This window comes from Sceloporus occidentalis, unplaced genomic scaffold (assembly GCF_023333645.1).
Source record: "Sceloporus occidentalis isolate IW3139 unplaced genomic scaffold, rSceOcc1.0.p SCAF_4, whole genome shotgun sequence".
NCBI lineage: Eukaryota > Metazoa > Chordata > Lepidosauria > Squamata > Phrynosomatidae > Sceloporus > Sceloporus occidentalis.
Window position 1 is genome coordinate 158,781,562 of NW_028316984.1, and position 23,648 is coordinate 158,805,209.

At 40.5% G+C, this 23,648-nt stretch overlaps 1 protein-coding gene across 2 annotated transcripts in view; it reads right to left on the bottom strand.

Moving 5' to 3' along the window:
• LOC149314899 (prolyl hydroxylase EGLN3) overlaps positions 1-23,648 on the bottom strand; it is a 50,432-nt gene that overhangs the window by 10,181 nt on the left and 16,603 nt on the right. For both annotated transcript variants that reach the window (XM_089522092.1, XM_089522093.1), the window contains exon 2: positions 3,802-3,921. In XM_089522092.1, coding sequence (XP_089378218.1) covers positions 3,802-3,921 — 120 coding nt within the window. The remainder of the gene's footprint in view (positions 1-3,801; positions 3,922-23,648) is intronic.

The following is a 23,648-nucleotide window of genomic DNA, read 5'->3' on the forward strand; positions in this document are numbered from 1 at the left end:
GCATCACTAGAACACATGTATACTTTTTCTTCTGGAAAGCACCTATAGCAGGGTAGGCAACTATGGCACTCCAGGTATTTTAATCTACAACTCCCATCAACCCTAGCCAACAGAGTGAGGTACTGTGAGAGTTGTTATCCTACAAAATCTGGAAGGCTATGGTTGCCCATCCATGCCTTACACCACCACCAAGAATATAAGTAATAATAATAATAATAATAATAATAATAATAATAATATTTATTTGTATACCGCCCTCTGGCAAACCAATCCGGGCGGTTAACAACAGTAAAATATAAAATATGACAATTAAAAACCCTTTATCCCTCCCCCCCTTAAGACAGTATTAAATAGTATAACATATTAAAAACACAATATCTAGCATAAAAACAGTAATTAAAACTAAAAACCCTGATATCCCTCTGTTGATCCTCAACCATCACTAAGATGGGGCCACGGGAGGAATGAGGGAATCAGGGAACCTGGGCCGGGATGGTTAATCTGGAAAAGCCTGCCGGAAGAGATCCGTCTTGACCGCTTTTTTAAAGCTGTCTAATGATGTTATCTGACGGATCTCATCTGGCAGGTCGTTCCAGAGTTTGGGGGCGACAGCAGAGAACGCCCTCTGGGAGGTCGCTGCAAGCCTAGATTTTAGAGGCTGCAGTAAGTTCCTCCCAGAGGACCGGAGAGCGCGGGGAGGATTGTACGGGAGGAGGCGGTCCCTAAGTACACAGGTTTGAAAGTTGGCACAGGGATTACAAGAGCATAGGAGAGCAGTGCTCACTCAGGGCCCTTTGACGCATGTAAACCATAGAGTTCACAGGCACTTTATTATCAACCATGAACACCTCCCTCTGCTCACTGCAAAATAAAGCCATCTAATGATTATTCAACCTCGGCATACAACCAATCATTGTATGGTACCCCAATAGTAATACAAAGCACATTTTACATTTGCAGCTATATGTTTTAAAACATTTTAAGAAACTATCCCATCTTAGTGATATGGAAGCCTACACAGTACAAAGAGTTCCACAGAACTCATTTATTCATTTATTTAAAGCTAGGAAAGGAAACCATCATTCTTGCCTCTCCTAATGAATAGAGTTTGGAGAATTTTCTTGTAAGCTCAAGCTTTCTTTGATACACAAGCATCACTCCCCATACCTCCATATACAAAGATTTGAAATCTACATTTTTGATAATCAATACCCCTAAAGATGTAATGCCTATTCATTTCTCTTCAGGTGCATCAGCAAATACCTCACTTTTAATGAGGCTACAACATGGGATAGGAAGGGGAAGCACTGACATGGACATATGCAATTATGCATGACCTACAGCCAGTATGGTGCTATGATTAATGTTGAACAGAAACTTGGGGAACACAGTTTCAAGACATATGTAATGCTGAATGGCCTACAGTCAGTGTGATGTAGTGGTTAGTGTTGAACAGGAACTTGGGGAACACAGTTCCAAGACCCCACTGAGTCATGAAACTTACGGGATGAATTTGGGCCAGTCACATCCCCTCAGGATAATCTACCTTACAAGGTGAGGAGGGGAGCCACGCATTCCACCTTATGTTCAGTGAAGGAATAGAAGGCTGTAAGTGTAACTATAGCCAGAAAAAGAAGGGCCCTCCCTCCATTCCAATTGCCACCACCATGGCCTCAGAGGCAGAGAAAAACTGGCAGTATCAGCTGGACTTGATCTCCTTCCCCACTCCCATCCCCTTGTTCTTTTGTGTCACATCATTTTGACTGTAAGCCTGAGGGCAGGGAATTGTCCAATTAACAATTTTATGGCGCTCTGAGAGCTTTTCTAAAGAGCTGGGTATAAAAACAATAAATAAATAAATAATAGTCACAAGATACTAGTGCAAGAAAACTCCCAAAACGTACATACACAATCCTCCTAACCACAAATGTTCCCGTAACATTCATTTTCAAATCTGTTTCATGGGAAGAAGGGATACTGCATAGGATGAAAGGACCACAAACCATTCATTAATCTACTTTAGCTGTCAGAGTTCATTCATTTCTTTGTGGCTGTCATTTGTTTTCATTAAGCTAAAGTCTTAATTATCTATTCCTGTAGAGAATGACTGTCGTAGCAGCTGCCCAAAGCTTACAGAATACACCTGTTTTCCATAAGGAGTATGTCAAATGGAAATAAAAATAAAGCAGCAAGGAAATGGATTTTAGTTTCACATTCCCAATATGCTAACTACAGACAGTGGTTTAGAGCTACCATCTTCCTCCCATGTTTGGAAAGAGCTCCTTCTGTGAGTGGAAATCTGATCCAGCCAGTAGAAAGGGGATGGAACTAGTCTTTGGCGGGATACAAACGGGCAGGGGAAGACGTCTTGGAGGTGTATTCTGCTGAATACGGAGCCTCCAGACCGCCCACCCCGGGGGCGTGGCTCAGGAGATGGGGCTTCCACATGGGGGGCAGTGAAGACGCCTCACCTGGGGCCGTTTCTGACCCGCAGTTTCCAAACCGCCGCCTCGGAGGACGCTGCAAAGAGAGAGGCAGCTTCCTCACGGGCGGCCAAAAATGGGGCTTTTTTTTTCCTTTGCCGGCTGGCGGATGCACAGCTGCGCAGCTGCAGCGCTAAGCAGCGGCGGCAGAAAGCCTATGTGCACATTTAAAGTGCCCAAGCCCCTTTAAAACTTTTCCCCCTGCTCTGCCCAAGAACAATGGTGGTCTCCTGCCAGCTGGTGATCAGCTGGTGTTGGCATCCTTGTCCTCTTGCACTTTGCCAGTGTCACCAGCATCATGGATGCCTCCTCTCCTTTGGTCCCCGCGCTCCTGCTGAATCTGCAATGCACAGCCACAGCTGTCGCCACTGCCACCGCTGTCCCCCTGCCATCCCCCATCACCTCCCTTGTATATATGTAAATATTTACAGTTTTAGTGGTTTTTATTGTTAGGTGAAAATGGCACAGGAATGTGTGTAGGGGCTCACTTTAAAGTCCAAACTTTCCAAGCAGCGCATGCGTACATGTTGCTCTAGGGTTAGGGTTAGGGTTAGGGTTAGGGTTAGGGTTACGAGTCTTAAAATGCGCTGCAGCTGTGCTGCAGCTTCCACACCTGCATGGCAGCTGACGCTGCAATTAAAGCCTGACTGCAAACTGCGCATGTTCCAGGACCCCGACTCATTATGCGACGCAGCTGACTCGGAGCTTTTAAATGGGCAACTTAAATTAGCGGCGTAGCAATTCTAGCGTACCGGTGCAGCAGCTTAGACGGAGCTGCGCAGCTGCGCATCAAACGGAAAAGAAGCGGAGAAAAGCAGCACCTTTTTAATGCCGCTTCTTCCCGCTTGGGGCGTGCGGGGGGCGTGTTCATGGCGGCATTCAGGTAAGGCCTGTCTGAAGGCTCTACCTTCATGACGTCATGAATACACCCCTTTTTGCCCGTCTGTATCCCGCCTTTGTTAATTCCACTCTCTGTCACAAAAGTTTGTTCTGCTGCAAAAGTTGGGAGGACTCTCTAAGGGGGTAGTGATATATGTTGGGGTGGAGGAGTGACAGAAGGAAAAAAATCAGTGATGAGATCCCTTCCTTCCCCCTTCCAGAAGTGGGATCATTCTGAGGAACCCTCTGCTCAGGGAATGATCCCAGCTGTACAGAAGAAACTCAACCCAATCCAGTGGCTAGATACCAAACAGCAGCAGTGTTGTATTCAGAAATTCTGCAATATCCAGCAAAACATGAAAAAAAATAACAAACAGAAAAGTTACTTCCCAGACAGTCTTCTTTACATGTGCATCTCAAAATGACATGACCTACATACCTTTGAGTCCCAATTCTTGTTTAGGTAGTAAATGCAAGTGATACAGCGGCCATCGCCATTGGGATTATCTACATGACGCACATAACCAGTTCCATTCCCAGGGTAGCAGGCCACCATTGCCTAAGTGACAAAAAACATGAAGAGAAGGAGTATCTGTTAGAATTTTTGTTTGCTTGTTTTGGTAACTTCCATAGGGTTTCTATTTACTCTTTTGGTGTGCATCAAAATAACATCACATACTGTTCATGCTTTCATTGATGTGGGTCTTGTAAATGCTAACAAGATTATTCATACACATTGCATACTTTTGAGGTAATCCTGGTCCTGTGAAAGAGTGAAGAATGTGAAACCAATTCTTATTTCAACTGATTCACTAAGAAGTTTATGTTAGAGATTAGATGCAGGTAAAATTAAGGATCAATCAATGAAGTGGCTGCTGAGGACTTGAATAATTTATCTTTTAAAATAAAACCTAGAAATATTAATTTAGAAATTACTGTCTTGTACAAACTACCCCTGGAAGGAATGAGACATTAGCAAACACTACAGGAGTACAGATTTTTGCATTGTGACAGCCTGGTTCATTCTGGTCCTACAATGCTGCCATTTCAAGGAGCAAACTAGGTGTATGCCATAAAATGCAGGTAGTAAACCCAGCACTTTCTTTATGCTCCACTCAGAAAGGTGATTGAACTTTGGATCTGGGCATATGGAGAAAAATGACGTGAGTGAGGAACTTAGTTAAGGGGCAAGCACCAAAATGACTTTAAGCATCACCTCTTCATGCATTATTCTCCTATATTAGATTATCCCGCAGTTGCCTTTACTTATGAAAACAGGGAGTGTCAGGATTTTGACATATATTTCTGTCATATTTAATACTTCAAAAAAATATTTTGAGTGAAATTTCATCAAAAGGCATAATCCATTAGGACAGCCATCTGCATCCAATGGCCATGCTGACTAGGGATTATGGGAGCTGTAATCCATGTAGATAGTTTCAAATTGAAGATATTCTCTTAAGTAAATGCCACTGATTTGGATAACAGTTCTGGGAAAATATCTGCATTGTTTTCACCTCCCTATGGTTATCACAGAATTTCCAGGATCAGCACCCAAATCTGTGTGGAACCAGAGCATTTAACTGAAAGTTTGGCCAAGTCTGGACAGCCATATTTGCGGGGGGGGGGGGGGGGGTGCAGACTTGGTATTCTTTAAAGCTCTGGTTTATCTTCATTTTCATTGCCTTCTTCTGAGCTTCCCATAGATCTCCTTTGGGAAGTATCCTTAATTATGAAGCATACTATGGATTTCAGTCATTTCAAGTACTTTCATAGACTTGGGCAAGGCACACTCTTTCAGCCTCAGGGGAAGGCAATGGCAAACCCCCTCTGAAGAAACATGCCAAGAAAACACTGTGATAAGGTGCCAGAAATTACTCTTAAAGACACCCCCCAAAAAGCACACTCTCAGCATCAGAGAACAGCAATGGCAAATTTCCTCTGATGAAACTTACCAAGAAAAACCAGGGAGAGGGTACCAGAAACGACTTGAAGGCATACAGCAAACACACCCCTGTCCAAGTCTGGGAGGAGGAGCAGAAGGAGATGGCACCCCCCAGGACTGTGCCTTGTGTGGGGAGGGGGCTTCCACCCAGAAGCTCACAGCTCAGTTCTCCATGGGACAACCGGGCTGTAGCAAGGATCTGGGCTGGCCGAGTGAGTCTCCCACCCCTCCTTCCTGCAGCCACTGCATGCCCAGTGAAATGGCTTCATGTGCCATGGCTGGCATGCATGCCACATGTTCACCAACACTGCTGTAAACATTACCATAATCTAAATATATGTGCCAAGCAGGAAGGCAGAGGAAAAATAAATTGAGAGATTCTATGAAGGAGTCCAGGAAGAAATTGACAACACTCCAAAACAGCACTGCTTGCAAATAACAGGCAAAAGTGGAATACTAAACCAAAAGCAAAGAACAAAAACTTTTGGGTAGATTTAGACCATGAACAAGAAATAAAACAGGAGAGTAACTCATAAAATTTTGTGAGGCCCACAATCTTTAAATCAGAACCATGAATGCAACTGTTCAACAACTAGTAAGCAAGGATAAAAAGCACTACTATAATAACCAATGCAGTGAAACAGAACACAATAACAAAAAAGAAAAAACAAGAAATCTTTTCTACAAGATCTGGAAACTCAAAGGGAAGTTCTAACCAAGGGCAGGGATGGTCTGATCAGAAGAAGAGCATACAGTCCTTCCTTCCCTTATGCAGGAGATCCTCTCCGGATCCCCTCCCCCCCACCCGTGTAAGGGGGAAATGCTTGCCGCATTCATTATATTGTACCATGGCTTCAGCGTATGCTGAAAGCTGCAAAAGTGAAGCCCACATATGGCACCATGGGAGCGAACCTCATTCATTATAATGTACCACGGCTTCAGCGTATGCAGAAGGGAAGCCCATGAATGGCTCAGGCTCCCTGTACTACACAATCCAGAAGATATAAAAAGACAGTGGAAGGAATACACAGAAGAGCTATATAAAAGAGATGATAAAATGAATGATACTTGAAATGAAAAATCATACAAAGAGGAACCCCAAATCCTAGAAAGCAAGGTGGAAGTTGTGCTAAGAGAAATTGAAAAGAATAAATCACCAGGAAGAGATGATATCCCAGTGGAACTGTCCACACAGACAGAAATAACTTTAGTTTTAATGAAAATATGCCAACAAATATAGGAAACAAACCAATGGCAACATATTGGAAACAATCAATATATATCCCCAACCACAAAAAAGGAGACACAAAAGTCAGCAGCAACTATAGGACAACAGTATTAATTCCCCACACAAGCAAAATTATTATCAAAATATGGCAGGATAGACTCCAATGGTATGTGGAGAGAGAGATCTTAGGGGTGCAAGTGGGGTCCAGGAAAGGAAAAGGCACCTGGGAGCACATTGCAAACATACAATGGCTAATAGAATGCACCCAAGAATTTCAAGGGGGGGGGGATCAGCATGTGCTTTATAGACTATTGCAAAGCCTTTGGCTTCATAGATCAGAAAAAAGCTATGGAAGAAATGGGAGTGCCACTACATTGATATCCTGATGAGAAATTACCTACTATAGTTGCTTCAGTAGTTTGTGTGTGCATGTGTGTGTTAAAGTATGTCTTTGTGCATAAACTCCCCTTTTAAAATAAACTACATTAATTTGGAAATTGCCTCTGGAGTTCTCTGGATTTGGAAACATTATACAAAGACAAAGCTCCCAGCCAGAAGTTACCCTGGCCCTCTGGCTACATTAATTTCCCCATTGACTATAATTTGTGAGTGATCTGTCAGGACTCCATACAATTTAAGTAACACATTTACAATAAAAAGATATTAGGGACTGCAGCTTGCTTCTGATTTCATGGTGACTGGAAATACTGCGATCGCTCACTGGAGAACTAGGACCTATGATGTGAAGTGGTAGATTGCTGTAGTTACAACAAAATATTCTCACCTCACCTGGCTTTCCCCTGAGGCAAGTAGTGTTATCATCCTTGGATGTGCCACACCTTGGTAAAGAAACCTTAAAGAATGATGTTAGGTCTGAGGAAACATAGCTCACTGGAAGAGCATAGGCTCAGCATACAGAAAGTCTGAAGCTTGAATCTAAGACCCGAGACAGACAGGCCGAATGGGGCTTGGTGGCGGCAATACTAGGTTTAGGGACCATGCACCAACTGCATGGCCCCTAACCCTAGTACGTGCAGGTGGCATTCTGATGGCGGCCTCTCATCCACATGGGGGCCACCATCTTTACATAAGCGGTGCGCAGTGTCCACACGTCATTACTTGCACACACCTGCACACTGCATACCTGGTTAAAAAGAAGTGTTGAAGAGAGCAGGGAGTTGGAAAGAAGCAATGTTCACTTAAATGGACAGACTGCTCTTAGTCAGAAGGGCATAATCAAGACTATATTAAGTTCCACTGATAATAGGAAAGAGCTAGCCCCATGCTTAATCCACCTAGTAAAATCAGAGAGATTCGTATTCACTTCACTTGGGCCAAATCACATCTCAGGCTTTTCAGGCTAAAATTGGATAACACACACATACATATACAAAAAGAGAGAAAACTATAAAACAGTCTTCTCAAACTGCCTGCCTTTTGTCGCTCTGCATTTTCAGCAGAAAGCAAAAATGCTAAAGGCTATGAAAAGAAAAGTGAGGTTAAAAGGAATTTGGTTAGCAACGGGATCATAATTTTGCTTGCAGTGAACAGCCTGGTCTCTTCTCATTATCCAAACAATTAATCTTTCTTTTGCACAAAGGGTGTTGCCTTGCTCTTTAGCCCCACATGCTTCAGCATTATATTGTGATGAATTATTTATCTGGAAGCATCCTGCTGGCCACTGCCTTTTGCACAGCCATAATGGTCAAAACTTCTTCCTTTGTAAATAAGTAAACAAACAAGCAAAGATGTTGAAATTGTAGGCGGCAGATTCTTCTCCCTCCTGTCTCCAGAAGCGCACCATAATTTCAAACCTTATCCACTGCATGTCGAGAAACCATCCCAGCTTTAAATGCAAGCAAATTAATTCTTTTCTGTCAGGGCAGCCAGAGTCAGCCTCCAATTAGCAGAAGCAAACACTCCTGGTGCATCAATGTACATACTCATATATCAGTGGAAACCCTTTCGGTTTAAGGAAGGCTTCCTCAGAGCTGCTGTGTGATCTGGCTCTGGGCCAGCTCAGTGATGGCTTAATGACAGTGCTACGTGCAGAGCGTGAGGCTATCAGCAATCAAACACAAACTTCACTCCAGAGTACACTTCACAGAGAAACCTTTGAAGGGAGGGGAGGCACATACAGAACATAGACTACTTATGTCTGATTCTTGCTGAAAGTTGCCACTCCCCCCCCACACACACACACACCATGCACTGCTCGATCCTTCTCCCCCTGACAAGCACACACTCTCAAAATCTTTTGATTCCTGTTGTGTCTCACATTCTTTCAATCAAGTTGGAAAGGGGGAGGAAGGGGAGAGAGTGACTATCTATGTGTATTTGGAGAGGGGAAAGAGACCCTATGCCCTCTTTTACAAATTTCTGACTACTAAGCACTTGCAAGTAAGTTGCTTGCTACTCTTATTTCTCCTGGCAGGACTCTCGTGTCTTTAGCAGCGTCATGATAAACTCCAAGGGAACACCTTTACCCCCATCATTGTCTCCCTGAAAGGAGAAACAAGTGCTCCTGTCAGATGGTTTTGTCTGTCATGTGTTGCCAAAACTCCTGGAGAAAACAGGTGCCAAATATTACCCAGAAGCAAAATGCTGTTTTTGTCCCATAGATGACAAAGCAACTTGAAGTTAGACATTTTATTTACAATGGCCTACATCCAATTGCTAATCCAAACTACAGTAAATCTACTCAACTAACAACAATTGTATAAGTGTTGAGTTACTATTCTGGAATTGACTAAACAGGCACTCTTTGGTTGAGATTAATAACTGGGTTTATTTATTTATTTGTTATTTTTGTAGTTGGGTGTCTTCAAGCCATTTCTGACAAAACCCTATCCCAGTGTTTTGTTGCCATAATTTGTTCACATGGGCTTTGTTCTTGTTTTCCTCTAAGGCTGAGAGAGCATGACTTGCCCAAGGTCACCCAGTGGGTTTCCATGGCTGTGCAAGAATTTGAACCCTGGTCTCCTAGTGTCCTAGTCCAACACTCAAACCACTATACCACCCTGGCTCTCTAATAACTGGGTTTAGCCTGGTATTTAGAAAACTTGGTTTTGGCAAATATTTTAATACTGCCCGTTGACAATGTGGTTTACAATTATTTCTCTTTAAAAATACAAATGTAGTATAAGAAAAACTAATTAACATAGCATAAAGAACATCCCAAAATCTGTAAAGACAAATTTGTTTATTAGGCCAAACAAAATGTTTAAAAAACAGTGTTGAAGGACCATACTACCTAATATTCAAATATACGCTGAAGTACATAAATAAGATAGCAGATATATAATGATCACTGAAGCAGTATTATTCAAGATACTGAGGGCAAAACTATTAAGCAAAAAAAGCGGAACAGAAAGGATTAGGATTAGTACATAACAAAGAAGGGTGCATTATGCTTATTTCCTCCAATTTAAATATACACATCTTTTTATTAAAGGAATACAATTAGTAGCCAGTAATGACCCAACAGAGATTAAAGGAAGCCATTAAACTATGACATTTGTCTTCTCAGCAGAATTCCCAGTGAATGGGACTTGGTAAATTCATATACAACCATCACCTCTCATATCTTATCTCATCTGCTTCCTGGAAGGCTGATGGGGAGATTGCCAGTTCTTAGCTATGCATAGTTTCACCACAGTATAAAATTGCTGAATAAAATTGCTCATATAAGAAGCCAGGCTCATTGTGCTCACAATGAGTAGCATCGTTTTAAGATTTACATCCAGTTTGGAATGGAGAAAATTGTGGCTGTGCTCAGCAACTAGAACCCAAAGGGCTGTACCTCACTGGGGAATCACGTACTTTTCATGAAAATGGTCAGAATTTCGGAAGCAGCCATCACAATCTAAAGCTCTCAAGATATTTTATGTATTTGTTTATTTTATATTCCATCTTTCTCCCAAATAGGACCCAACATGGCTCATGCATGATTAAAACAAGACATTTAAATTAAATATTAGTAGCAAACCCCACAAATAAGTTACTTTATTGTTGTTGTTAACTGCAGAAATCCTATGAATGAGAGACCTCCAAGTCACTCTGTTCAGGTCTTGCAGACTTAGAGCTGTGTCTTCCTTTAATCTATCCAACTGGAATATGGTCTTCCTCTTTTTCTGCTGCCTTCTGCCTTACTAAGCATTACTGTCTTTTCTAATAAGTCATGTCTTCCCACTATATTAAAACATCAATACTTTAAAAAATATAAAATCATTCAAAACCATAACAAGAGTAACAAATGCATTCCATTGAATACCTTTCCACATAGCCATTTAAGTCAACAAATGCTTGTATAAATAAACAAGGTCTCTACCTGCTAGTGAAAGGACTGCAAGGTAGGGGCCAGTCTAGTGTCACTAGCAGACAGTTCCATAGCCTGGGAGCAGTCACCAAGAAGGCTGTCTCCCATGTCTTCACGAAACATGACTGTGAAGGTGGTGAGAATGAGAGAAAACCCTTCCCTGAGTATCTTATAACTCAGACAAGCTCATATATAAAGATACAGGAGATGATCACATGGGAAAACAGGTGCAGGTTACATGTGGCTAGTGTCCATCTCCAACGGATCATACTGCACTGCCCTGTGCCCAAGCAGTAGGCAGCCCACATGCAAGCCAGGCTTCTCCAGCAGCCTTTCAGGAACTGCAACTTTGGCCCTCCATGCAATTTCACACTACAGTTTCACACTATATCTCCCATAATCCTTAATCAGTGGCTATGTTAGATAGGACTGCTGGGAGTTATAAGCCAAAAACAAATGTAGGACCACAATATTTCCAACAAAATTGGTTGTAGGCCAAGTGAGTCAAACTGAATATTTTTATGTGGACCTAAGCAGGGCAGTGGAAGATAAGGAGTCTTGGAGATGTCTCATCCACAGGGTCACCATGAGATGAAACTGACTCAAGGATGGTTAACAACAATAAATCTTTATATCTGCCCTCTAAAAAGCTTAAGATGACACACTTTGGGCTAAATGGAATTGTTAGCCCCAACTAGATTAGACCTATTGAATTAATGGGAGCTTCATAAGTGAACAGTTATTCGTTCAGCTGAACCAATGGTATATCTACAAACAAATGCATTTAGCCCATAGTGATACAGGTTAGGTACATAGAGACATTTAAATTTTGTAGATTTGAACTGAAAATTCCAAATCCTAGTCTACTATTTTCTGATATTTGCTATTGTAATATATTGCGAAGAAAGGAAGTAAAGTTGAGACAATTTTTATTTTTATTTTTTTAAATCCCTTTAAAAATTAAATTACTACATTCTCCTGCATATGCTCCCTTGAAATTTATGAATCCTACATTTGTGCAGTCCCTGCTGATTTCAATGGGATGTGTGCAGGATCCCATTGAGGATCATGCCAAATGTAGTCATTGTTAGTACTCAATGAAGACAGAGAAGAAAAAAGACTCTTTTATAATGAGCCACATGAGATACAGTGAACAAGTGCTCAGCCTTGAAGGCAAATAACTGTTTAAGTATATGCTCATTACAGACATCTGAAAGAGATCTCTCCTACTGTTCATGTTGCTGGGGAGAGTAGAGGTCTGGAAAGTTAAAATGACTCTACATGAAATTATGTTAAGTGTGTCTATACCCTTATAAGTTAGATCTACATGGCAGCAGGAGACTGTGTAGCTCCTCATATATTCTGCATTCCCTGAAAACACTTGGAATGTTATAACTCTGTTTTATTAATAACAGCACAGTTGATAAATTAATCCATGCCTCATAGACTTCTGGATTGTGTTTTTAAATGTTGAGATGCAGTGTTAAGACGTCCCTGGTTCTGATTCAGCTATTGTCACTAGTGATTCCAGGTGGGAATACATATACTTACACACATCAAGAGATGCACTGGACCAGTTCAAAATGACTCAGATAAATATAATGATAGAATGTGGAGGGACATCCAGATATCCACCTGCACTAGCTGGACCAGGGTGACAAAGATTATGAACCTATAATTTAAGGCTGTCCTTCCTCTTTGGTGGGCAGTGTATAAGTCTACAGCAAACTGAGACTCAGGGTGTGCCTTTTACTTCCTGGTACAAAAGAAATAACATTTTTATGTTTCTTTCTTTCTCCCTATTTTCTGGGATAAACCTTCCTGCTCTTCTTCAGACATGTGCAACCTAGACATCCACAGAATCACCAGAAAGCAAGTGTCACAGCTAAAAAAGCCTACTGCCCATGTTTCAATGGCATGATCTTGTCCTTCCTTGTAAGAGGCTCAACTAGTAGGTGAGAAGCCTGGCTGCACTGCTCAGTTGCAATGGGCACATTTCCACCAGAAGATTTAGACAGAAGGATAAAGAGGCTTTGTGATACTTATATGTTTCCTCTTCAATTTTGCTAGTTGTTCATGTCACAACTATCGCCATTACATTCAGTGATATACAGGAATTACAATTTATGAGTAACATTCATACAAAATACATTGCTAAGGATTCTGTACAGTATGGTATGTGAGGAGGTCAATGCGGGCAAGGGCTGACACCATGAGTTACTGCACCGGGCGATACCAACCCTAGTGATTCCATTGCAGGGAAGGGGTGAATGAACTGATGTCTCATCGAACATTACTACAGTACCTTCACCTAGGTACTGTAGTACCATTACTACAGTACCTTCATCTTCATTTGAACTGATAAAATTTATTACTATTATCACTATTAGTAGTATTAGTATTATTAAGTTACTATGTACAGCGCTGTGTAAATTTACAGTGCTTTATAAATAAAGGTTAATAATAATAATAATAATAATAACTATTGTCAGTTCTCTTTCCTAATCCTACCTGGAAATCCCTGGTGTTGTTTTGTGATCTCTCATTCAATTATTAATCAGGCCCTATCCTGATTAGTTTCCAAATTAGGTGAGAACAGTTTGTTCAGAATGTTATGGTATTACCCTTACATTTTGTTTTAGCAAACATGGGCATCACCCATTATTTACACATAACTGTTCATATGGAAAGGAATCAGCAGAGAGATCTGTGTATGAGAAGGAGAAAGGGAAGAAAGAAGGTCCCAATTGATGACTACATCATCCACTGTCTTGATAATTCAGCAATATGAAAAGTCACAGGGGAAAAAACTCACAATGAAAGAAAAAGCAAAACAACACTACAAAATGACAATCTAGCTGCTCAACTTTGAAATCTTCAGGTTCAAAATGCAATATAAATACAAAGAGATTCCCAAGAGCTTCTCATGATTGATCGTCATTAATCACTTCAAAGGTGAGAACCCAGGGAAAGTAAGTGATTTTTCAAGAAGCTGATGACAAGAGACTAAACGCAAACCAAGAGTGGTTGGCTCCTGAAACAGTATTTTTGCAACTGGCCATGATGACTGAACCCACTAAAATTGGATACTAAGTTCTGCACATTCCCCCCACCCCCCCACCCCATCATCAAACATCATTTTGGCAGATTTCACAAACATGCTGCAAATGGGTTTTGTCCAGAAACTGCCTGATGCAAAACAATTTAACAATTAGTTGTTGTTTTACTTTTTAAGGGTGGATACAAGTACTTGATCACAATTTAAACTGTAATTGTGAATGGCTACAGTAAATATAAATGCAACAATGAAGAAAGGATTTAGACCTCCTTTCTTTCATTGTGACAAAGGCAATATGAACATTAAAACACATAGGCGAGTTTCATGATTAACAGTATTGTGTGTGTGCTTTTTTTTCTTTTTAGACCCAGGTACAAAAAAATTATTGATCTTTATTAACCCACTCCTACAAACATTTAATTCTTTTGTCTTTTCATAAACACTCAATTTCTGAAGTACAGTTTTGGTTTTTGAGCATCACAGACTGATCTCTTTTGTACCTTTTGTGACCACTTCTGGCACCTTTGCTACTCTCTTTTTTATTCTAAACCTTATCTCTATTTTATGTTGTTCCAGCCATGCTCCTATGCTCCAGTCTTAAGAAAACTTATTTGAAATTATGTTCTACTGATTTCAATGGGATTTGTTTTCGCACGTATACATTTACATGGAAATGTACTAAATAGCACCTGATTTCTGTATTGTACATAGTGCTACAGCTTGATAAATGTTAGCAAATATTAGTCACAGGGTACTGTCACACTCTGGTATGGCCAAGCAGAAGAATGCAGAATGTAGGCATATGGAAAGAAGAAAAAGCCACCTATAGCTGTGCATTTAGATTCCCATTAGTGGAAATAACCTCATTATAAACTAATATTCATAATGAGTATTAATCAAAACTTTTCAGGACCTCTCCAAGGTTCTGATTATATTTTGAGGGCAGCGTCATCATTTTGCATAGATCCTTTAATGTTCTTTGTAAAATGCAGAGCAGATTTATCACCCCACTGATGTAGAATCCGCCAGCCACCACTGCCCAACAATATCCCCAAGGGTACCAGTTTCTTGGCTCCCTTATAAATGAATTATTGGCATTTTGTCTTGTGAAAAAACTAAAGCATTGCATTTGGGATACAATATTTAGTAAGGAAAAAACATACCCTCCACGCTAACATGAAGTAGTTTGCCCTGCCCTAATGGTATCGTGCAATAGGACAAAAGACATATATAAAAGACCAAATGACCTATATGAACACACACACACACACAACAGGCATACTGCTAATTAATAATACACCTCTCCTTTAATTACAAACTGTGTTAACTGTGTTAAAGCCATGCTATAAAATCCAGCTCTAGACCAGATAAAGGGTCAGGTCTGTTGCTAATGCAATAAGATTTATATCAATGGCTCATTGGTGTTACCTGTGTAATCAATGAGAAATAAATGTCTTAAGATGTATAACCTACCATGGAGGGACCCTGATTATTTTCTAGTTCATCGATCACACTGGAAACCGCTACACGAAGAAAGCAAGAGTATTAATCTCTCAACCCAAGAAGCAAAACACACCCCCAACCTTCTTTTTTCAACAGAGATATTTTCCCAATGGCTATACACATGTCTTGTGCTTTCGAAAGTAACCCTGAAGAGATGCTGCCACCATCTGACAGCAACAGCTGTGTTTTATGTGCTCAGGCAATAGCTGCACTTCAGAATAAGGCTATCCCATGGGTTAAAAACAGACATAGCCTTAAAATATGGACCAGTCATGTTAGTCAAAGCTAAAATACTCAGGGCAACTCTACTTCTTTGCTGTGCTAACATGGCAGGCTGCAACTAGTAAAAAGAAAATCTCACTCTTCTCTTTGAGTTCAAAAAACAATTCAGCTTAAATGAACAGATAAGTGCATTCTCCAAACTAACTTTGCTAAACAACTAGGTGGGACTAATAGGAGCCATAAAGATGAGCTAAGCTTGAAGAAACGCTGGCCATTCTGAAACAGCTGTCTTGGATACTGGAATTAAAAAAAACACTAGAAACAGCCTGCAGTTATTGCTCTTGACTCTCTGTGCTAATGGCTTCTCTTTCTGAACCCACTCTTTCTCAACCTGCAAAGGGGATTTGCACTAGGGATATCCACATCTGACTAATTCATTGCTGCAAATTTCTTCCTCTCCCAGCTCTATGTACAGTCCGAGCTGCTTCCATCTGTCCCTTTGTAAGGAGGAACTTTAAAAAGAAATAGCATCTATCAGATTGCATGCCTTGTTCGTTGATCTCTCTAAATGTCTAAATAACCAAAATACATTAATACACTGTTGTGAAATGTACATAATTTTCAAACATGTGCATTTTATCAGACCTATTGTTCAAAATCTTGAAGCACATAGATTTCTGAACCCCAAGGACATCTCATCTACATCTATTTCCTGCAGCAGACGGCATATCAGTGATATCTCCTACAATAAAATAATATCTGATACAGCTGATTCCTCACACACCCTAACTCTCACAGTGATATCAAAAACTACAGCATCTCATTCTTGGGTTGAAGATGACCAAACTTTATCTCCATTTGAGGAAGAGAGCACAATACACGTATTTATGATGTTCATCTTTTACCTCCTTGGGTCACTTAAGCTCATACTTTACTATAAGTCATTGAAGGTCTATAAGAACTTTCAAAAAGCTTTGATACTAACTGAGTTCTTGATGGACAGAAGTTCCCCTCATGACAGAGCACCTTATTACAAGACATTCTTTCATTCTCCAGCATCTAATCATTTGTTCAGATGCTCAGAGAATCTGACTGCAAGCACAAAGCAAGCTCATCTTTACCTATCTACCTCTTTGTCCCATGTTTAGTACAATGGAATGCCTCAGATATACATCTACATCTAAGGTAATAAATTAGAGGCCCATTTACACTACATAGTTATAGTGCTATGTTCCCCTTTAACTGCCACAGCTGCTTCCTATGGAATCCTAGAATTTGCAGAATGGGATTTAGAATTCTCAGTCACAGAGCTCCAGTGCCTTCCCAAACTGAGGGCCTGAACAGACAGGCCAAAATAAAGCTGCTTCGGGTCACTTTGGATGGGTGTTGTTTAAATGATGGGTGCGTCCTAAGAGGCCAGAAGACACACCGAAGTCTCACTCCAGTCCTAAAGACTGGAGCGCAGCTTTGGCGCAGCTTCTGGCCTCTTAAGATTTGTGTGTCATTTAAACAGCATACCTCCAAAGTGAACCAAAGCAGCTTTATTTTGGCCTGTCTGTTCGGGGCCTACATATCCCAGGTTTCCCATAAGATATTGCCATGACAATTAAAGTAGAATCATTGGGCTACAATTGTGTATTGTGAAAGGGTCATAAATTGATCATTACCCAATACCTGGCTTAACTCAGCACCAGTAATGGTGAAACAATAGAGCTGATGGAAATATAATCAGTGTAATTGATTATAATTGTCAAAAATGTCTTGTGTTCCTATAGTTCATAGTTTTTGTTAAACCTTGATCTTACATGGATTAAGTGAAATTAAGTCTCATTTATGCTGAACCATGTTGAGGGTAGTTTCAATGAAACCTATTATGAAATTATCCTTGGGATCCAGCACACCCATAAAAACATGAAAAAGGCAGGGTTGTTGACTTCGCTCTCCAAACACCAGCAACTCCACCCCATGCTGCCCATAAGATATTGCACACCATTGCCACTGTTTGGAAAACAAAGTAATGTGGAATTTGAATGACGCATTTCTCTGGATCAAAGTCAATGAGTTACAGGTGTTCCTGCATCTAATTATGCATGCTAAAGTTCTCCTGAAGCAGAAAAGCAAGCATAACAACAGGCTTTGAGTGCTGAATATGACCTTTGGCGGAGTGTCTAATTTTAATTGCTGAAACAAAAATCCAGCATTTCTTGTCCATAATGGATATTAGCATTAAATTTAGAATTAGTCTTACTTTACAGCAGTATTTTTCAAAGTGGTGGTCCAGGAACCAGTACCAATTCATAAACCATCGGCTGCTGGTCCTGCCAAGTTTCTATGAAAAAGAACTGTGGCAAAGAGACAGAAATATGGTACTGGCCCCTGGCACACTGAGGGGGGGAGGAATGCTGGTCCTTACAATAGTGCAAATCTGAACTCTAATATCTCTTACAGTGGGCTCTTGGTATCTGCTGGGGGTTTGGTTCCTGGAGACTGCATGTATACCAGAATTCATGGATGCTCATGTCCTATTAAATACAATGGCATAGAAAAATTATGTCCCTTATATAACATGGGAAAATCAAGGTTTGCTTTTTGTTTTTTGTTTGTTTGTTTTTGTGGTTAAATCTGTGTATAAAGAATCCTTGGGTCACTGTGGCCCGAAACACCAATCCTGACAGTGTCCTGGTGACGATAGTAGGCCTCGGGACCACACACCAACCACATGTTCCCGAGCCCTACTACGTACCAGCGGTGCCATAATTGTGCGGCGCCACCCACACGGGGGCATGTCTATGATGTGTGGGCGTCTGAGCACCCACATGTCTTCTAGAGGAAGCATTGCAGCCCTTATGATGATGCAAAAAAGGAGCTGCTCTAGGCATCTCCTTTTTTGCTGTGCAGCAGTACCGCGCTGTTTGGTTGCTGCGGTAATGCTGTGCAGCAAAAAGGGGCAGCATTTCTCCATCCGTCTGTCTTGGCCCTGTACTTTGTAATACAACTGAACAGTTAAGAACAATTAGATTGTGCAATTTTGGGAAACTTTCATTTTATTAGTTTAGAAAATAATACATAATATACTCATGAGCAACCACCTAAATGCGGTAAAGGCATCAGATCTTTCTGATCTTGGCTGCTAAGCAGGATCAGCTCTGGTTAGTATTTGAATGGGAGATAGCCAATGAATGTCCAGTGCTGTAGGCTATATTTCACAGGAAGGAACTGGGAAAAACACCCCTAAGTATTTCTTTACTTAAAAAAAACTATTAAATTGATGGGGTTGCCATATGTTGACAGGCAACATGAATGTACATTCACACACACACACACTACTTCTGCCAAAGCACATCAATTCCTTAAGAATGGTAAGAAGTAAATAACTGCCATAAATATAAAAACATTTATGTTTAAACCCAGTTACATCCCAGCTAAGATTAAATCCATGGAATCAATGAAAATTTGTTAAATCAACACATATGTAAGTTCCATTGACTGAAACAACTGTATTTAGAACAGCATTTATTAAGGTAAATCTTAAATTTTAGAGAAGTTTAATACTTACTAATGCAATATTACTGGTTCATGGCTGTCTTTAAAACCTAGGTCCAAAACACACTATAGAAATAATCCAGTTTGAGGCCACTTTAATTGCCTTGGCTCAGTACTAGGGAATCCTGGGAACTGTAGTTTATTGTGGCACCAGAGCTCTCTGACAGAGAAGGCTAAATGTCTCACAAAACTACAGTCCCCAGAATTCCCTAGCATTGAGAAGGGCTGTTAAAGCAGTCTCAAACTGCATTATTTCTGCAGTGTGTTTTGGACCATAGATATTCATGCAGTACCCATTTACCCACCCATGGGCATTTGCATCTTTACGTATTATATCTGAGGCCATCCTCCTTGAGAACTGAGAAGCCACCAGACACAGAAAGCACTGAAAAACCAAGTACATTCAGATGTTGGTGGACTTTGAACCAGACACCCTAAAGCCAGAGTTTTATATCACTTTAAATAGTTTTATATTTTTAAAAGCCCAGCATTAAATAAATGCACAGTCTTTAAATGTCTACAACTAGATCTCATTTTCCACACTCCCACTGTCATCTTATTCACAGACTGAAAAAGAAATATGAGTGATCTTCCTTTTTCATGCTTGTAGGTAACGCAATGCATGCGAGTGTGACAGAGCCATTAATTCATGTTTATGAAACCACAAGTATAGATTAAGCTGGCATGTTTGGGATGAGATTTACTTTTAACTGTTATGTTAAAATGAGAGCCAAGAAAGAAATGTAGTATTTTATTATTATATTTTTAAACAATAAAAAAATCTGATTTAAACTTTTTAAAATGCCTATTTATATTTTGTTGGGTTTTTTAAAAACCTATTTGTATTCACCCTGATACACCAGGAGACTAGGATGCATAACAAAGACATGCAGCAAGCCAAGGAGCCCTGGGATATCAATGGAGAATGATGCAATCAAGGCTGGTCCATTTAAATTGCTAAAGAAAACCCAGATCTAGGAAATGTTACTTTTTTTGGACAACACTGTGACCTGGGAGTTGTAGACCAGAAAATAAATTCACAGGTTCTATGACTTTCATACAGCATTGGCTGTAAATGTAGAACTTAAAATACCATACTGCCCAACTGTCCTGCTTTGGCAGAGATAGTCCCAATTAATCATCTATCATCCCATTTTTTCCATTGTTCAAATTGTTCCACTTTGTTTCTCCTCCCACTTTCTTCTTTGTCCTCAAGCTTAGTTCAATTGTTGCAAACTGAGGCCCTGTACACATTGGCCATTAAGGCCAGCATGGGGACAGAGTTGGGGCTTAGTGTCCTCCCAATGCATGCTGGGCTCCATCCCCCAGGGCGTCCTGACACCGTGTGTCACTCCACATAGCATGCGGTGTCATGACGCTCCTCCGGCACTGGGTCCATACAATGCAGTGCTGAAGGAGCACCGCATAGCTGCAGCAATGCAAGTATGGCGCCTTTTTGAGGGTGCAAAAAGGAGTAGTTTTTTGTGGCTCCTTTTCGCGCTCTTGAAAGGCCAGATTAGGGCCATGGCATGAGGTTGTGGTGGACATGATCCGGCGCATAAGGGGGCAACTGCAGGCCGACCCTTAGGGGCAGTCTGTAGAGTCCCTGAGTTCTAACTAAAAGTAGTTTGCACTAACTTAGAAGGGAAGAGAAGATAGGAAAGGGTAGAAACTTGCCTTTCCCAGTAAATTCAGGCAAAAGCAAACTGCTGCAACATCTCCTAACTTGTGTGTTCCTCCTCATTAATAACTTTTGCTATCTTGATCTCTGAAGTTGCTTGGCCACAGGTGTCCCAGTTTCCATCTGTGAACTGTTGGAGAGCGTAAAACAGCAGAACTATTAATATGTACTTTCAACAAACACATAATTCTTATCTGGCCCAAGATGAATCTATCCATAAGATGGGGGGCTTACTTTTTCATTCCCCTTGGACCCATAAGCTTGCAAAGAAAAAATGGCTCTTAACTGAAGGAAGTGATTTTACACGGAAATAAAGATACCAATGTAAATTGTTAACTCAATTAGACACCTGGAATTCCTTCTATAAACAAACAGGTTTGCCCTTCACCAGACACACTTGTCTGCATCAATCAGAATAATGAACATCCGTGCCTTTCCATTCATTAGGGACCATTTTAATGTATTATTCATTAAAAAATATTTCTGGGAGTGAAAAGAATTACATTAAAATATACATGTTGAGTCTGCGTTATCTGGAATTCCAAAATCTGAAATATTCTAAAAACCAAAAAAAATTTCATGGGTGGCTGAGATAGTGACACCTTTGCTTTCTGATGGTTCAGTGTACACAGACTTTATTTCATGCACAAACTTATTTTAAAATATTGTATAAAATTACCTTCCAATTATTAGGTGTATATGAAACATAAATGATTTTTTTTTAGACTTGGGACCTATCTCCAAGATATCTCATTATGTATGTATATGCAAATGCAGGTATTATAAAATCCAAAAATATCCAAAATCCCAAACACCTCTGATCCCAAGATTTTCAAATAAGGTGGACTCAACCTGTATAAGCAAGCAATGCTGGATGTGGAACACAGGAAGCTGTGTTTATCATAATTTGGAAAAGTTAGTTTTATGGACTGTAACACCCAGAGTGGGCATGCTGCCTGGCCTACTTCAGGAGCTATAATCTAAAGCAGTAACCCTTTCCCAGTCCTGAGTCAGACCTTTGATTTGTCTAGCCCAGTACTGTCTACAAAAACGACTAGGTCTCTAGGGTTTCCAGTAAACGAACCTACATGGAGCCAGAGAACATGCCTTGGGCTTTCCATTTGCAAAGCATACTCTCTACTATTAGCTATGGGCCATCCTCCAAAGGCTTTTGATAAGTAAAGTTGAAGACTTTCATGGCCGGTATCCATAGTTTTTTGTGGGTTTTTCGGGCTATGTGGCCATGTTCTAGCAGAGTTTCTTCCTGACGTTTCAACAGCATCTGTGGCTGGTATCTTCAGAGAATGAATGCTGAACCACAGATGCTGGCGAAACGTCAGGAAGAAACTCTGCTAGAACATGGCCATATAGCCTGAAAAACCCACAAAAAAGCTTTTGACAAGGTTTGCTTAGTGTAGTTTGCTAGAATTATAGATCTGAGAGACCATGGTTTAAAGCCATCCTAAAGCCACACACCTCTACACTGAAATTTGGTTTCAATTGCAGTCATCTCTGCACAAGGGCATGAATGTTATTACCTTCTGGGTATCTTCTCTTTCCAAAGGTTTAGAAAATGGTTAGCAGAAAGTATATAATGATACCACTGCTGCACTATTTAGTAATATTTGGTGTTCAAAAGTTGCAAATCAAAGAACGCAGTGAAATGCCTTGGAATCTAACTCTTTGGAGGTGACAAAGTCTGCCCTGGTCAAGTCAGAGTTTCTTAGGTTAAACTTTACTCCTTGTGATTTTAATAGTTAGGAATTGTGAGATCATTGCCAAAAGCACTATTATCCAACTTTTATGGCAGTTTAAAAGCCGTGTGTGATAAAGTTCTAAAAGTCAGCTCTGATTTATGGTCATGCTATTATGGTGTTTTCTTGGCAAAATTTATTCAGAGGTTTGCCATTGCCTTCCCCAAAGCCTTAGAGAGTGTGACTTGCCCAGGGTCACCCATTGGTTTCCATGGCTGAAAGGGGATTTGACTCCTAGCCTCTCAGAGTCCTAGTCCACTATTCAGCCAACAATACCACACTGGATCACAGTGGGATCTATTGCTGAGCAGGTGAGTCATAAACAAAGGCAGGTTTCCTGTTTCAAGCAAATATCCATATGTTGTGAAAACTAGAGATTGCAAAATCTCACAGGTTTGGAGGTGACTCAATGGATTCATTCCCCTCCTTCCATCCACTTGGAAAGCTTTCCTTTTCTATACTCAGGGGTGGTGATAATGTAGCTCACAGGCCACATATGGGCCCATGGACATTTCAAGTGTATATCAGATATGACATGTTAGTATATTAGAAGAGAATATTGTTCTCAAAGTTCAATTTTAAAATATTGAGACACAAAAAATAAAGATATTAAAAACTGATCTAGATACCCTAAAGGAGCCAGATCCTGTCTGATCTTGGAAGCTAAAGGTCAGCCCTGGTTAGTATGGATGGGAGACTGCCAATGAATACCAGGTGCCATAGGCTATATTGTAGAGGAAGGAATTCTGTAGATAGTATAAATAGCTAAAAGACAAAAGAATGGATCCTAGAGCAAATCAGAGCTGAACACTCTTCCAGGCCTCTCCGCCTGAACTAGAAACAAAAAGTAAATTGAGGCTATTCTACTTTGACCATATCATGAGATGACATGTTTCAGGGCCTTTTCACACTATACAGTTAGAACATCATTATTCCACTTTAACTAATAGTTTCCATCTTATGGAATCCTGAGGCTGGTAGTTTGGTGAGGCAATAGGTTTCCCTGCCTAAGAATTATAAATATTGTATCCCAC